The following is a 16034-nucleotide window of genomic DNA, read 5'->3' as shown; positions in this document are numbered from 1 at the left end:
AGTCTCGAGGCTCTCAGGATATCAAACCAGAAGATACGTAACGCCAGGGTGCGAAATCCACGGGAAGTCAACCAAACACAGATCAAGAGTAATGTAGTCTGAAGGTTATAGGGCCATTTGACATGGACACCAGGGTATGCACCGAAGCAAAGGAACAAAGCTAGAATGTGGAAAGAAAAAGAGAGAAATGGAAATAGACACATTGTCAGAAATGTACGCCAGGGAATCATCGCGAAAAGGGCTTATTATCAGCATCGGGATCAAAAGTACACATGTAGAAGAAGAGAAAAACCACATAGAAGAGTACCATATGCCAGGCAGCTGCACGATACACCTTTGAAAATGCTCAGAAAAGAAGTGGTCCTGCCAATCGCTCATCCGGTTCATGGGATCATAATACGGTGTGAGAACCAAGGAAAATGACCCAAGTGTAGAAAGCAGGAGAGAAAGAAAAGAATTCATACAAGGCTGTCATCTCGTCATGCAGGTTATCTTGAGAAGACCTTAACCACACCATCTCCACCGCCACTGACGACCCAGCGTCCGTCGCGACTCCAGACAACAGCGCAGACACCTTCACCACGCATTAAACGGTGGCTGGTCAGTTCCTGGGTACAGCTGCGCTTCTCAAGGTTCCAAAACCGCAGGCTGGCGTCGTGACCAGCCGAAACAAGTTCACGCCCGTCCGGAGACAGGGAGAGAGAAGCGATTGCAGCTGGGTGGGCTAGCATGGTGTACGTACATTGACCTAGAGGTAAGAATTCTTAGAACACGATCGGAACGGAAGAGAATCGGACGAGACTGTCACTTACCACTGTTCGCGTCAAAGAATCGGATATATCGATCTTCGTAACCACTGATAATGACACCTTCCACACTGCTTGAACCAGTAGCTCCATGAACAACTTCCTCCTCCTCCATGGCACGGTTGGGTTCCAAATTAGCAGACCCGTCAAATCCAATGGTAGTGGTAACTACTGAGTTAACACCAGTTGAGGGTGTCCCGTCGTATGTCTCAAGACTGGCCATTCCCACAATTTCCTCACCCGTTCGGGTATCATAGACGAGTATTGACGCATCGGTGTAGGAAACCACGAAGTTGACACCCGCTAAAGATAAGGGGCTGATGCATGTTGGAGAGGGGGAGTCGGTGCGCATGATGTGATGAACAAGGGTATGGTGGAATGGCGTTGATGAGGCAACACTAGGTTGTGGGGAGGATGGGAAATTAGAACCGGACGAGATCGAGTTGGCGCGTCGGCTTCCACCTTGCCGTCGTGATCCTGCCTGCGGTGCGATGGGAGGGGCGCTGACAGCCCAGATCAGAATGCGACCATCTGCAGCACCGGATGCCAGTAGGATACGGTCGGCACCGCCGTAGTGATTGCATGAGTCCCCGAAGACAGAACCTGCCGTCCCAGGAAGCACACAGAGTCCCCACACGGCTTCTGTGTGGCCGTCCAAGGTCGCCTTAGGATCGACCCGACCACGCTCCCATACGCGGACGCTAGCATCTTGTCCACCTGAAAAGACCCAACCATCACCCAGAGCACGACCCCCATTGGAGATATTTTGACCAGGTGAACAGGCAGCCAACGAGGTGACAGCACCCTCATGACCACGGTGGGTGAAATAGCTGGTAATGTCCAAATCGTTGCTGGAGCTAGGTCCATGAGCTCCGAATGTGCCATAGGTTGCTGGTATAATCCATCGCTTAATCGTCCCGTCGTCACTGCATGTACAAATTTCCGGCTCTGATGGACTGCCACCGCCGGTGAATATCACAGAGCGGATCACGTCCAGGTGTCCGCGAAGGGCAAATCGAACCTTGAAGTTCGTGTCCTGTTGGCCGAGACCAGCGGCAAAGTCCCGAGAATCCGTTGCTCCCTCACTCTTGCGGCGAGACCCAGAGCTCTTTCGTCGATGTGACAGTGACCCACCCCGAGATGGGGATTTGCCGCCAGCGACAAAGTTGGCGTTGGGGAATGCATCGGTATCCGGACGGTGTGGAGGCATGGGCTCGCTAACTGCTTCGTTTTCGGTGGGTTCATCAAAGTTCCATCCGTCCATATCCTCGGCTCTTTGATCATCGTTAGCTCTTTGCGACGGCAACTCTTCCTTGACAGCCACCTGAGGTCCTTGAGTATTGTATGCCGACTGGGAGTCCACAGGGCGTTCATCAATCAAGCCATGTTCATATGCTTGCTTTCGGTTATCGATGGCTGTCACCGGGGGTTGTTGAGTGTCGACCTGTCGTCGGTCCATAGCATCTCGAGGCACCGAAGCCTGACCGTACTGGCTGTGAGCTCGAGCCTGAGATGCATTTTCTGCATACTGGTTACCCACAGACTGATGGTTTTGGACCATCGCCTCCCGTCCCATCATGTGGTTTGCCTTTTGTCGTTGCTGCTGAAGGTATGCCTCCTCCAAGTTTTGCTGCGACAGTTGTTGGTTCGCATAGAGGTGGTTTGAGAGATCAAGGTCGCTGAGGTCAGGAGGTGGGTGAGATGTAGGAATGACATGATATGCGATTTCTTGTGCACACTTGGCTAGATAGACGCGCGATTTGTCCCGTTCGTCTTCTTGGCGGAATTCACTCGAGTTAAGGTCGTCAAGGGTCGCATTGGGATCCGGGTTCGACCGTTGCTCTAAAGACAGTCAGAATGAGTAAAGACAGATATATAGATGCGGAATATTTGTTAGGGAATCACCCACCTTTCAAGTATTCCACGCTCTCCCGTGCGATTTCCTTGGGATCTTTGATGTCGTCAACACTCTCGTTGTTAGAGAGTTTCCTCGACTTCTCTCGTTCCCTCTTCAGCGCTGTTTCCATCAATCGGACGTGTTTTCCCAGTGACTCTTGGAGACGCCTGCTAGTTCGCAGTTCTCCTTCCAGCTGACCGATTCGAGACTTCATCTCCGCGCGTTCAATTTCCCAGGCGTTTCGGTCGCGCTCATGTCGGTGCCATTCTGTCTGCAAGAATCGCATCACACCTAATGAACAAGAATCAGCTTCCAGTCACTTAAGACTAATTTCAAGGGATTCTTACCCTGCAGTGTGTATTCGGTCCCCTGTGGGTGACCGTTAGATGGGCCGTCACCCATTGCTGTGGGCATTCCAATACCAGCTGTGGGCGATTGGGATTGCCAGGCCATGTACATATGAGAATTTCAGCACGCGACAAGGCCGGGCTGAGTAGCTGGTTTGTTCAGAGGTGAAGCTGGCGGTCGACCCAGGGCGTCAAAGCGTCAGGCGAGGAGCTTCTGGTGTTCTCCTGACCCCCGTAGTATCCACCAGTAAGCGAAATTCAGTCACCCAGGGGGCGACAACGGCAGGGGAACCAAGTTCCACACTGCGTCAGACGGGAGAAGATAGAGCAGAGACCCAGGGAAGTAAAAGAGCAAAATCTGCCAATTATCAACCGCACAAGTGTTCAAGGGCTCGTTTGTTATGAGTGAGTTGAGAGTGGCTTTTCGAGGGGACCCTCACTGGTTCTCACCGCCTGCCGTCACGGGAAAGTCCGACACGGAGTCCAGACCGGTGTGTTACTTGACTAGTGACGCACTGCTCAATTGCACTTGATGGCTGAGGAGAATTTGAACAATAAAGATATCAATTGAAGGAATTGGCTTAGTGTAAATTTCTGAAAGAGATTGTACTCTAGACTGAGTCATCTTCGCTTTTGGAAGTTTGAAGATGTTCATAGTTAGTTAACTAATCTCAACCTACGTATGCAAAAGCTCAAAATCAGAAGGCGGTCGGTCTAGTGATATGTTTTGCCTTACACATAAGGCAATCAGTTAGTCCATCCCGCGGGCAGAAAGAGCGACAATAACAGCACTCCAGATCTGTGCAAAGCCCATACTTTCTGCTTGATACTTTGTTTTGCGCTTCCTCCCCAGATTTTCACTTTAAGGATTATCTTCTCTTGGCTTCAGCATGTCGGAACTCACATTCGCCAAATCCTTTCTCTCCACGCTGGACTCCCGTCCCATCAAGCTACGTGGTGATCATGTCTTCGATCCTGAGCAAGTTGGGCTTCGTGTACCGGTGAGCTCGCTTCTTCTCTAATTCATACTTCATTTATTGGAGTCTCCATTTTATAAGAGTTTACGTCTAATTTGATTGCCAATAGTACACTCTTCCCCGCCTCCAGGCCCCGCACCCCGAGATGCCCAAAAAGGTCAAGCAGGCACAAGCACCAGGCTCGTCCAAGTCAATCACTATCCACGTGAAATCTGCTCGCAATCCAGCTCTCGAATTCTCCCTGCCCAACTCTCCTCTTTCTACCACCACGGTGCAGGACCTGAAGGATGCTGTCCGTCAGCGTGTAACCGATGCGCAAGGAAACGCTGTGGCGCTCGACAAGATTAAGATTCTCTGCAACAAGAAGCCTGTCGCTGGAACGGGGAAGACAGTGGCTGAGATTCTTGCAGACGAACCGGGGATGCTGGTCGGAGGCAAAGAAGTCGAGTTCAAGGTGATGATCATCGGGGGTGCCAAGACTATTGATGTATCAGAGGCTCAACCAGCAACAGAGGCACATCAAGCATCTCCGCCAAAGCCAGCAGTTGGACCTAGTGGTCTGGAGGTGGTACAGACAGAGGCTTTCTGGGATGACCTACAGGGCTACCTGGAACAACGGTTGAAGGATATGCAGGAAGCAAAGCGGTTAAGAGTACTATTCAAGGATGCGTGGACCTCAAATCAGTGAAGTAAAGTAAGGAAGATATTTCAAACTCATTGACAATATTATAATTTTCAATTTAACTTGAGTTGCCGCTTTGGATGGCTCGTATACTAATATAAGAAATTCAAAAAGGATGTCAGTTCTCAGGTTTTCCACTTCAGGACCTTTTGATCAGAACCACTGGAACAAATCCAATATCTTACTCCCCATTTCCCCAAGTACCCAAGTAGTAAATAGGTGGGTAGATCCTAAGGCGAAGATGCGGTGTGTTAGGCATCCCTTGGTTTCAATATCGTTTCGTCAATATCTCCCTCCTTCCCGTGAGTATGATCACGGCTGATTTCAAACTCAAGCACGACGAATCGTGAGGACCTGTATCGGTCGAAGAGAGGGTTGAGTTTGGAGGGATTGCGAACACCTTACTCACTATTTAGACGGCACTATCAAAACTCGACATTAGCGCCTGGTATGACTGGTTTCTTAACGATGCGGCAAGCGGACGAGCTGTCAGTCCATCCTGTATAAAAGTGACTGGTCCTTTTATGGACCAAGGTTGATTGATCCACAGGCATAAGTCCATTATCGCATACCTGTCATCAAATTCCCTCAACGAAACCGCCAGATAATTACGAAATGAATTGAATTTAACGGATAGCAAGTTTGACGCGAATACAACAAAACAATATGAAACAATCCTCGAAAGGAAATAGACCAGCAGTGACCGCCTACAACGAAGGGTGACAAGTCCTGATCATAGCAGATTTCTCTATGTATTGCTATATTCCACCCGTTGACAGCAGTATTAACATCTCTTTAACCACAGATAATGGAACTCGAGTCCTGCAACGCAGCTCTCCAAAAATATGCGCTGAATAAATTGACACCCATTTCTTTCCTGGCGCGCAACGGCGATATGCAGAATTGGCTTCCTCAAAATCCTAGATACTCATTGGAGTCGCACCATGAGACTATAGATTGCATCGCTTTTCACCCTGAGTTTCTTCAATCACGGCTGGCTCGGACGACTCCTCGATAAAGATCTGGGACTGGGAGCATGGAGAGCTTATAATGACACTTAAAGGGCATACAAGGCCGGTTCGAGATGTTCACTATGGATATACCTCCGGTGGGATTTTTCTGGCATCCTGCAATCACGATCTTACGATCAAGTTGTGGAAACCGGCAGATGGCTACAAGAACTTCCGGACTCTGCTAGGTCACGATCACATTACCAGTGCTGTCCGTTTCATATCTACCAGAAATCTTCTTGCTAGTGCAAGCAAAGATGCCGATATCAGGTTATGGGATGTCATGAAGGGACACTGTGTCAAAACGATCCACGGGCATACTGGGTGGATACGAGATATCTCCCCATCGTTTGACGGGCAGCTGGTTCTTTCTACTGGTGATAATATGACCTTTCGGCTTTGGGATATTTCTACCGCCAACCCAGCAAGTAAGTTGATAGCGGTTGGCCACGAGAATTTCAACATGTGTTGTGCAATTGCGCCATCGGCACCTTTTCAATATCTTGCGCCATTGGTTGGGTTGAAGAGTTCAACGAGCGCTGCTGATTTTATGGCGACGAGATCGCGTGACAAAACCATTAAATTGTGGGACTATCGTGGGGTCTGCATTATAACGCTGGTCGATCATGACAATTGGGTACGCGCAATTGTTTTCCATCCTAGTGGACGTTATCTGCTTTCTGTGTCGAATGACAAAACTCTATGTTGCTGGGACTTAAGCCAGCAAGGCCAGTGTATCAAGACTCTCCGAGATACGCATAGTGGTCTTATAACTTGCCTGAAGTGGGTTCCAGCTATTGTGAAAGATTTACGCACCGGCTCTGAGCAGCCTCTGAGAGATAGAGACCTGCCCGAGGTGCAAATCCGGTGTGTAATGGCCACGGGAAGTGTGGACCAGATGATGTATATTTTCGCCGGGTAGTCGATGTCAACAACATTGAAATAATTCTACTATTGATTCATGTCTGTATTCCAACTCTGAATCATTACCACCTGATGGTGGAAAACCTTGGAACCCACCCTCCGCGGAGGTCGACAGAGAACACTCAAAACAACCTTGAAACTTATCACTTGGCAGCAAAAACACGCACGCTGTTCCTTAATCGATGTTGAGAAGCTTTTGCATCTGCGCTAGTTGCCCAAAGGTTGAATCTCTAAAAAAGCCCGTCTCTTGCACCATGTCTACACTTGGCTAAGAATTATCGGGGAGAGCACCTTTGTCCTGCACGGTAATGGCCTATCGTATTCATGTCTGAATAATCTCGGCTCTTCCGACATCACCAATTTGCCCCATTTTGTTTTAAAGGAACACTAGTATCGTAGACGAACCTAATTCCCGTCTGGATGACTTTGTTCGCCTTGGAAATCAGAATGCCGATATCGACCTCAACATTGACGAACCCAAAGACCAAAAATTCGAATACGGCGATATACATCTTCACAATTCTCGCAGACTTGAGCTCACATGTAAAATCAGGCTTCCATTGGGCGAAGGGCTTTCGCAAAACACCAGTCGGCTGCCCAATTATCTCAATTTCAGTCTTGGCCGAGGCAGCAAAATAATGCGATTCCATCAATTTACGCAGGCCATCATTTGAAGCCTTAGCCCAAAGCTCACATCCGCGCTTCGAGTCCCCTGCACTGAAACAGCCTCATAAAACCCAACACTGAGTGAGTGGCAATTATGGCACATTCCTACGAAAGCCCTAGAGTTCTTCTTACGCCCTGACTTGCAGCCCTTGGTCTGGGGAATTGTGAAGATCCCAATATTTGAACTAGAAAGGGTACATACCTTACAAAGACTGTGGACCTTTATTAAATTTTTATGTACGATCATCAATTACGTAAATATTGTCCAAACTTCAGATAATTGATCTCCCACCACTGTAAAAAGTTAGGCCATCTGCGTCTCAAATTTAATTTTAGAAATCATTTTTGAGTTCATCGACCCGACTGTTCCATTAGCCGATGAACCACGGTCAGCTGGACGCCGTACCCGTGAATTTTGTTGATTCAGCTATTCAAAATGCCTTAAGTGATCGATTAAAGGCTAATGTTCATATATAGAGGTGTCCACTAAAGTAGCCTGTTGAGTGGAATATTTATTTTCAATTTGTGATGTCGCTCTCTGGTATCTACATGTCCATCCAATCCCTTCGGATGTAGCGGAGGAGCGGGGCGAATTACCTGACCCCGATAAACGGCCACCGATCATGCATATTTACATCTTGTATAATCGGCTATTCTGGGTAAGGCGACCGTAATGATGTAGGCCAAGGGTGGAGCAAGTGGGCCTAATCGCTCGTACCGACGGACCCTGAATACCATGCCACGCCCAATTCTGGGGTAAAGTCTAAGACATAGTTACATTGCAGTGAAATCATGCAGATCGTAAGCTACTAGGGCTGATAATTCCGAATGCCTAACCGGTTTGATCTTGCTTGATCGGAGGTAAAAGCTAGTTGCAAGCGGGGCTTGTGGTTGGACCTGTCTCACACTGGACTTATCCGGTTATACTCTCACTCCACAGCTACTCACTTGGCTTCTTGGTGGCTTAGTTGGGGGTCCTGGAGATGGAGCTTGGTTAGCGACGGCATGCACCTGGCAGCACATTCTTGGAAACTAAACTGTGAAGCTGGTGAGGCTACACCATATCCGGGGCAAATGTATGATGCATAAGCCACATATGGCTCGTGGAAGCGGGTGGCCCTGCAGCGGAGAATACTCTAATTGGATGGGTCTTGTAATTGTCTTACATTTTAACAAGAAAATCGAGGCTATGTAGACATGATATGGTCAGATGGAGGTCGGTTCAAGCGTTCAGGCCAATGTCTCACCTATACATAAGTGAGACATAATCTGCCGGCTTATAGCGCACTGTCATGTAGGTACCTATTGCGTACTGTTACATTCATCTGACCTACCAAGGTTTGTTTCCAGCATTCAAGTCATTGCGGTGAAGAAACAACTCAACACTCATCGGGCTTTGCTTCATGGTGCCAAGGTCGACGATCGAAGGGGCCTGAGAAAATACTTAAATACCCCCATTGTCTCTTCAATTCATGTCCATTCCCATCACAGCAAAGCATTTCACACATCTAAATCTACATTCCAACCCTCTACCTTTACCTTCAATAATCTACCAAACCGCAAATATGCAGTTCTCTAAGCTCTTCTTGGCCACCATCGCCGCTGTCCCAGCAGTCCTGGCTGCTCCCGTCGCGAGCACATCTATGATGGCTGCTAGCTCTACATGGACCATCGACAGCATGAAGCGCGTCTGTAACGCAGCCGACACCTCTTGTACCTGGACCTTCGGTATCGACACCGGTTCCGGCACAGCTACCTCCTGCAAATTCGTCGTGAAGGGCACCACCGCCTCAGAGCTTAACGGTGGCCCCGCTACCTGTGGTGACTTCACTGTCACCTCTGGCTGGAGTGGACAGTTCGGTCCTGGCAACGGCTTTACTACTCTCGCTGTTGTCGACAACGTGAGCCGCCAGATTGTCTACCCTGCCTACACCGATGTCCAGCTTGACACCGGTAAGGTTGTTACGCCTGACCAGAGCTACACCCCTGCCAACCTCCCCTAAGTGGGAAGACCAACGATTTAGGGCTCAGATAGTGAGGTTCTTATGTATCTAATTTCTGTGAGACATACAATGGTTACATCAAGCGAGTATATCTTTGCCAAAAAAAATTTCTAAGCCATGGATAGATTGAAGCACCTGACTCTTTCACAGCTTCACCCGCCTGGGCACTTACCGACCTGAAAGGCAGGGTCGGTCGTATTGTACTTGGCCTATTGTCTGCCGAGAAGATCTTCGGCCAAGAATTACATTAGAGCACAAAACTTGAAAGTCAGACATTTATACCACTTGAGCAATGTCGCCATATCCGTCAAGTGCAGCTCAAGTCCACCCCCTGCCCAGGATACTTCTAAGAAGGAAGACAACAGCCGGAAATATCGGAATTGGCTAAGAAGGCAGTGCTAATACTTGGCATCGAGTAACTATGGCTTTCTTTAGGTAATGATTGTATGTTTGTCTGTTTGTCTGATCCGGAATAAATCCTTCATCCAGTTGTGGCTTTGGCTGTTCTCCACAATCCCCACTCCAGCTGCCAGATCATTGAGAAAGATTAATAGGAAAACAAGTTTTCAATCTATTGGCTGATCCGATCGATAGTTTGCCTCCAATCTATAATCTTTCTCACGTGGCCCCCGAATTGAAATGCGCCTCTGTCGATCGCAGCAAGGGCGGGCTTGGAGAGGCATACCTATTGCGCCACCAATGCCCGAAAGGAGAGTGTGTGGGGTTGGTAAGTTGTCTAGTTGACCGTTTGTATTTTCTCTGCCCAATCAATGATTTGTCAACTTCTCTAGTTCTTTCTCTAGCTTCGTGGGATAACTTCCGAGTGGAGCGCCCCCTCAAAGGACTCCACAGCGAGGGGCAGGACTTGTCCTTCAAGTGAAAGAAAGGAGAAACTGGATATCGTGGAGTCACCCTCTGTCCACGCAGTCGTAGAGGTCCCCATAGTGAAGATCTCCAAAGTCCAATTGACTCATTTCCAGAAATCGTCGGAACCGATGGCCGGGAAGGAGGCGGCACACCCGCATTAGCGTGTTCCCAAAAGGTTACATTTCTTAGTGGTCAACCCACATCGCGGGTTATAGCTGCAGCTGCCGAATTTTTCGTGAATTAACCCTGCAAGTGCATCGGCTAAGCATCCACGGTGGATCTTCTCTTTTTTCTTTGTCTGCCCCTCTCCAAAATCCCATTGTTCCCATCCTACCATGGCCATCATCAACGATGAAGCGTGGGCTGAGGGGGCGGATGAATATAGGGGCCAGCGATTACTCCCCCATGTGATCGATTATTATGCCCACCATGAACCTGATCGCGTGTTCGCCTCGATCTGCAAGTCGGGGAGTCCAGATAATGGCTTTGAGGATATCACAATGCGCTCAATGGCCACCGCTGTCAACTATATGGCGTGGTGGCTAAGCAAAAACTTGAAAAAAGGCAGCAAGCGACGCACTCTGGCTTATATTGGCCCGAGCGACCTGCGTTATACAGTCATCTTCGTGGCCGCAATCAAATGCCGGTGGAGGGTATGTGACATGGACTAGGTACCAATTGCACTGCTAATATATACAGACTTTCTTTCTAAGCCCACGAAACCCTATCACCTTGAATATTGGTCTCCTGCAACAGTCGGACGTATCCGCGCTTCTATATGCGGATACTGTACGATCGCCCGCCAAGTCCCTGCAAAAGTTTGATCCGTCGATATCTTGCAAGCAAGTGCAGTCAATGGAAGAGATATTCAAAGCTGAATCGCCTCCATACCCGTTTAATACTTCGTGGTCAGAAATAAAGGATGAGAATTGCCTGGTCTTACATTCATCTGGGTCGACGGGTATGAGATGCCCTCTAATAGGAGCTCCAATGTAAACCTGACATGATCTCTAGGCCCGCCAAAACTGGTCAACTACACCCACGCCACACTCTCCTGTACAGATAACGATCCAACTATCCCCTTACCGCCAGGAAGACGTGCCCATAATGCGGGGATGTTCAAGTTTGATACCCCGGGTCGTTACTACTCATCCTTCCCGATCTTCCATGTAAGTCCCACATGTGCTTCCGCTTCGCTCTTTGCTTATAGATATTCAGCTTGCCGGCATCCTAGCTTACATTCTCATTCCATCCTTCTTCCAAACTTCTACTGTGGTGATTGGCCCTCCGCATATTGCGCCGAGTGGTTCTCTGGTAGATATCATTTTAAAAAAACAGAACGTTCGAGCCCTTTGGTTACCTCCGCCAGTCATCGAGCAATGGATCTCGAACCAGGCCTCTATCAAACAAGCAGAAAAACTCGACTTTGTGGCATATGGCGGAGGAGTAATGTCAAAGACAGCCGGTGATAGGCTCAACAAGGCAACCGACGTGTGTCAAGTCTATGGCTGCCTCGAGGCTGGTCAGGTTCAGTTGCTGATTCCTAAGCGAGGAGACTGGCAATACTTGGAATTCAACCCAGCCGAGGAATGCGACATGCAAGAAGTGGATGAGGGCGTCTATGAATTGGTGTTCCATAACGACAAAAAGTTCTACGGGCGCCGAACTCTCTCCCACACATTTCCAGGCGTGAAAACATGGCGATCTGGAGATTTGTTCATTCCTCACCCCACAAAATCTGGTCTGTGGAGCTTCCACTCTCGCAAAGATGATATCATTGTGCTAGCGAATGATCAGCGAGTATGGCCTATCCCTATGGAAAACATCATCTCCGGCGACCGTCTCATCAATGGGGCTCTCGTGGTTGGAAATGGCCGTCCCGAGGTCCTTTTACTTGTGGAGCCAAGATCGTCACCCGAGGTAGATCGCATGAGCAAGAAGGAGTTTATTGACGCTATTTGGCCAATCATTGTGGAAGCGAACGGTATTGCGCCCGCCCATGGCAAGATTCGAAGGTCCCGAATTGCACTCAGCCAACCAAACCTGGGATTTATCCGAGCGCCTAGGGGAACAATCGCACGCATGCCCACGGAGTCATTGTACTCCGAGTATATAACCGCAGCCTTTGTTGACGGCACCACGGATGAGCAAGGTGAGATTGGGATTCTGGAAAATTACTGGACAGACGAAGCCAAGAGATTCATCGGATCCGTTGTTAATGACATCCGTCCCGACATTAAGATCAGAGAGACCGATGATTTCTTTGTCCTTAAAGCCATGGACTCTTTATCAGCTTTGGAACTCGGGCAGAAGCTCAAACTGGGTCTATCTGGTCGCATGGACAAGGAGAAGAATACCATCGACTTCTGGATGCGGACAATTTTCGACAATCCCACTATTGATGGGCTTGCAACTGCCACTATGGATGCAGCCTTCGGAAAGAGTGAACCCAGCCAATTTCAAAAAAGATTTAGTGTCGATGGGCTCGTAGAGGATCTCATAGCTCAGCTCCCTGAACCGATGGCAACCAGCCCACCCCCACCACTCGCCACAGAAGCGATCAAAGTGGTGCTGCTCGGCTGTCAAGGGCGCCTCGGCCCATATCTTGTGAAAAGCTTACTTGATGATGACCGGGTAGCCGGGATAAAGTGTCTGGACCGCGGACCCAACGTACGAGAAACTTTCCAAATGCGTGTCGACGAGCTAGCCCTCGGCATTGACTCCAGAAACCCGAGATTGCAGTTTGTGTCGATCGATCTCTCCAAACCGGCCTTTGGTCTACCAGAGAGGCATCTAAAGGAAATCTGCATTTACACTGATGTCATCATTCACGGCATCTGGTCAGTAAACTACGCTCTGTCACTAGCGTCATTTACACCGGAAATCCTCAAGAGCATATTCACCACCATCGACATTGCAAATTGCGCCACATCCCGCCCGCGGGTCGTCTTCACCTCTAGTGTCGCCAGCGTACACGCGTGGGCGAAAGTCATTTCCCCCAGTGTTCCTGTTCCCGAAGAAGTGGTGAACTGCACAGAAGTAGCAATGGACAGTGGCTACGGACAATCAAAACTGGTAGCAGAAAGATTCCTCGCTGCAGCAGGTGCCAAGCTCCAAATTCCGATCTCAATTCTTCGCTTGGGCCAGATCGCGGGGCCGACTAAAATGGAAGAAGGTGGCAAGTGGGATAGTCGGGACGCATTACAGTCACTAGCTATTCTCTCCAGGGCCAGTGGCCTGGTACCCACCAACTCAGCTCAACTCAACTGGATCCCGGTGGATGAAATGGCAAGCGTGATACAAGAGATTGCTTTACGCGAGAAGCACGATGATCACGACACAGGGACGCCCAACGTGCAGGTCTATAACATTGTGCATCCGCGACCGATTGCAACAATGAGATTCTCGGAGGTTTTGCAAAAGGTTATTTCCTCTCCGCGGTTAGTCGGGTACGCCGAATGGGTCGAGCATCTATCTAGTCTTTCGCCGAACAGCTTATCAAGAGAGGCGGAGGAAGAGAGGGCTCGGGTTTTGCCTTTCTTTCAGACTATTGTCAGGGAGGGCTCTGCTAGCTTTGTTATTGACAAGGCTATGGCGGTCAGTCCTACCATGTCTGGATTGGGACCTGTCAAGATAGATTCGATTGTGGAGTGGTGTGAAAAGTGGACTGAGACTGAGACTGAGACTGAAGATGCGTGAGCATTTTTAATCCAGTGATGATTTTATGAATTTATGATTAGTCCAGCCTCTCGGACTATAATTTAGCGCCGTTATGTTAATCCCAATGTCATCTCACCTGCATCCTCTTTCAGTTGATTCATTTAGTTTTGTCAGCCAAGCCCGTATCCCTGCTACATAATGTGATAAAACAGCTTATAGCCATCTTTAAAGATTTGTCATTGCATAATGGGAAAGAAGTCAAATCAAGGCTTATCTCAAGTCCTGTCGGAGTTCATCTTTTCCCCACTAAACCCCGGAAATACCTGCCTGGAATGGATTAGACCCGCAGAGAACTTCTGCATTGACCCCTCCATATATATATTGATATTGTATCTTACTTCCACCTCCAAGTTTATCACATTCATCATGAGTCTTTCTGTGGATATTGTCACCCCTAACGGGCGTAGCTACAAGCAACCTACTGGTCTGTTCATCAATAACGAATTCGTCCCGGCTACATCGGGACAAACCATTACCTCAATTGACCCTGCGTAAGCCCATTCCCATCTCTCATAGGACTAGATACTCATCATTCCACAGCACTGACAAGCCAATCGCCACTGTCGACGCTGCCAGCCCTGCGGATGTCGACCGTGCCGTGAAGGCAGCCAAAGCCGCTCTCATTCACCCATCATGGAAGCTTCTGCCCGCCACCGAGCGAGGCCAGCTGATGGCCCGACTAGCCGACTTAATGTGGGAGAACAGAGAGCTTCTCGCCACAATCGACGCGTGGGACAATGGTGTGTAACCCGAGCATGCATACCGATCTCGATCTGTCCTACGGCCCTGCTAACTCTACACAGGTAAGCCGTACCACGTCGCCATGGATGAGGATCTCGTCGAGGCTACCACTACAATCCGCTACTACAGCGGCTGGGCCGATAAGACCTTCGGTCAGACTATCAACACCATCCCTCAAAAGTTCGCTTACACTCTCCGCCAACCCCTCGGTGTTATCGGCCAGATTATTCCATGGAACTACCCTCTCGCCATGGCAGCCTGGAAACTGGGTCCTGCACTCGCATGTGGAAACACGGTTGTGCTCAAGCCGGCCGAGCAAACCCCTCTCAGCATCCTTGTTCTGGCGAACCTCATCGTCGAAGCCGGCTTCCCGCCTGGTGTCATTAACATTGTAAACGGATACGGTCGTGACGCCGGTGCAGCACTTACCACCCACCCGCTCGTCGACAAAGTTGCTTTCACCGGATCAACCGCGACAGGTCGCGAGATCATGAAAATGGCCGCAGGCTCACTGAAGAATATCACCCTCGAGACAGGCGGTAAGTCGCCTTTGCTCGTTTTCCCCGACGCAGACATGGACCAAGCGGTCAAGTGGTCCCATTCCGGTATTATGTCGAACCAGGGGCAGATCTGTACGGCTACGTCACGGATCTTCGTGCATCGCGATATTCTGCCTACTTTCCTGGCCGAGTTCAAGAGGGCCGTGGAGGCTGTTTCGATTGGTGATCAGTGGGATGAAAATACTTTCCAGGGCCCTCAGGTGACTCGTGCGCAGTATGAGCGGGTTCTCTCTTACTTTGATATTGCTAAGAGCGAAGGCGCTACGCTTGTTACTGGTGGTGCTGCGCATGTTCCTGCGAAGGCGGAGAATAAGAATGGATACTTTGTTCAACCTACCGTGTATACGGATGTGACGGACTCTATGCGGATTGCCCGTGAAGAGGTTTTCGGACCGGTGGTTGTTATTCTGCCTTTTGATACTGAGGAGGAGGCTATCCAGCGTGCGAATGATACCTCGTACGGTCTTGGTGCTGCTGTTTTCACTACTGATCTGGAGCGTGCGCATCGTGTGGCTTCTGAGCTTGAGGCGGGTATGGTTTGGATTAACAGCAGCCAAGATTGCGATCCTCGTGTTCCATTTGGTGGTGTTAAGCAGAGTGGTATTGGCCGTGAGCTTGGAGAGGCTGGACTGGAAGCCTATAGCCAGATCAAGGCTGTACATGTCAACATGGGAACTAGACTTTAGATTTAGAGATTATAGAATATTTTAAAAATACATCTCAAATGCATATCTACCAAGTGATATTTTCAACATGCAAGTCCCGGTCATGTATAGAAGGAGATTTCAATAGCCCATAATCTATATTATGCTACATAGTTCATCATTCATGCAA

At 49.2% G+C, this 16034-nt stretch overlaps 6 protein-coding genes across 6 annotated transcripts; 5 read left to right on the top strand and 1 right to left on the bottom strand.

Annotated features, from left to right (window-relative positions):
- Window positions 1-488: 488 nt before the first annotated feature.
- Window positions 489-3156, bottom strand: N7520_004654 (cell differentiation and development protein Fsr1; the record flags this gene model as incomplete). The annotated part of the gene is made up of 4 exons (XM_057138588.1): window positions 489-748; window positions 813-2648; window positions 2716-2994; window positions 3051-3156. The coding sequence occupies 4 exons, from the start codon at window positions 3154-3156 to the stop codon at window positions 489-491; spliced, it is 2481 nt and encodes an 826-aa protein (XP_056996795.1).
- Window positions 3157-3940: 784 nt separating this feature from the next.
- On the top strand, window positions 3941-4715 carry N7520_004653 (uncharacterized protein; the record flags this gene model as incomplete). Its single annotated transcript, XM_057138587.1, has 2 exons — window positions 3941-4051; window positions 4137-4715. The coding sequence occupies 2 exons, from the start codon at window positions 3941-3943 to the stop codon at window positions 4713-4715; spliced, it is 690 nt and encodes a 229-aa protein (XP_056996794.1).
- A 1044-nt stretch (window positions 4716-5759) lies between these two features.
- On the top strand, window positions 5760-6641 carry N7520_004652 (WD40 repeat domain-containing protein; the record flags this gene model as incomplete). Its single annotated transcript, XM_057138586.1, has 1 exon — window positions 5760-6641. One exon carries the CDS (start codon window positions 5760-5762, stop codon window positions 6639-6641), a length of 882 nt encoding a protein of 293 aa, XP_056996793.1.
- Window positions 6642-8874: 2233 nt separating this feature from the next.
- On the top strand, window positions 8875-9312 carry N7520_004651 (uncharacterized protein; the record flags this gene model as incomplete). The annotated part of the gene is made up of 1 exon (XM_057138585.1): window positions 8875-9312. One exon carries the CDS (start codon window positions 8875-8877, stop codon window positions 9310-9312), a length of 438 nt encoding a protein of 145 aa, XP_056996792.1.
- A 1202-nt stretch (window positions 9313-10514) lies between these two features.
- N7520_004650 (uncharacterized protein) lies at window positions 10515-13878 on the top strand (the record flags this gene model as incomplete). Its single annotated transcript, XM_057138584.1, has 4 exons — window positions 10515-10832; window positions 10879-11140; window positions 11194-11348; window positions 11398-13878. 4 exons carry the CDS (start codon window positions 10515-10517, stop codon window positions 13876-13878), a joined length of 3216 nt encoding a protein of 1071 aa, XP_056996791.1.
- Window positions 13879-14265: 387 nt separating this feature from the next.
- N7520_004649 (uncharacterized protein) lies at window positions 14266-15886 on the top strand (the record flags this gene model as incomplete). Its single annotated transcript, XM_057138583.1, has 3 exons — window positions 14266-14390; window positions 14440-14639; window positions 14703-15886. The coding sequence occupies 3 exons, from the start codon at window positions 14266-14268 to the stop codon at window positions 15884-15886; spliced, it is 1509 nt and encodes a 502-aa protein (XP_056996790.1).
- Between the last annotated feature and the right edge of the window lie 148 nt (window positions 15887-16034).

This window comes from Penicillium odoratum, assembly GCF_028828045.1.
Source record: "Penicillium odoratum strain IBT 22623 chromosome Unknown utg000004l_segment0_segment0, whole genome shotgun sequence".
Taxonomy (NCBI): domain Eukaryota; kingdom Fungi; phylum Ascomycota; class Eurotiomycetes; order Eurotiales; family Aspergillaceae; genus Penicillium; species Penicillium odoratum.
This window is presented reverse-complemented; position numbering and strand designations above follow the sequence as displayed.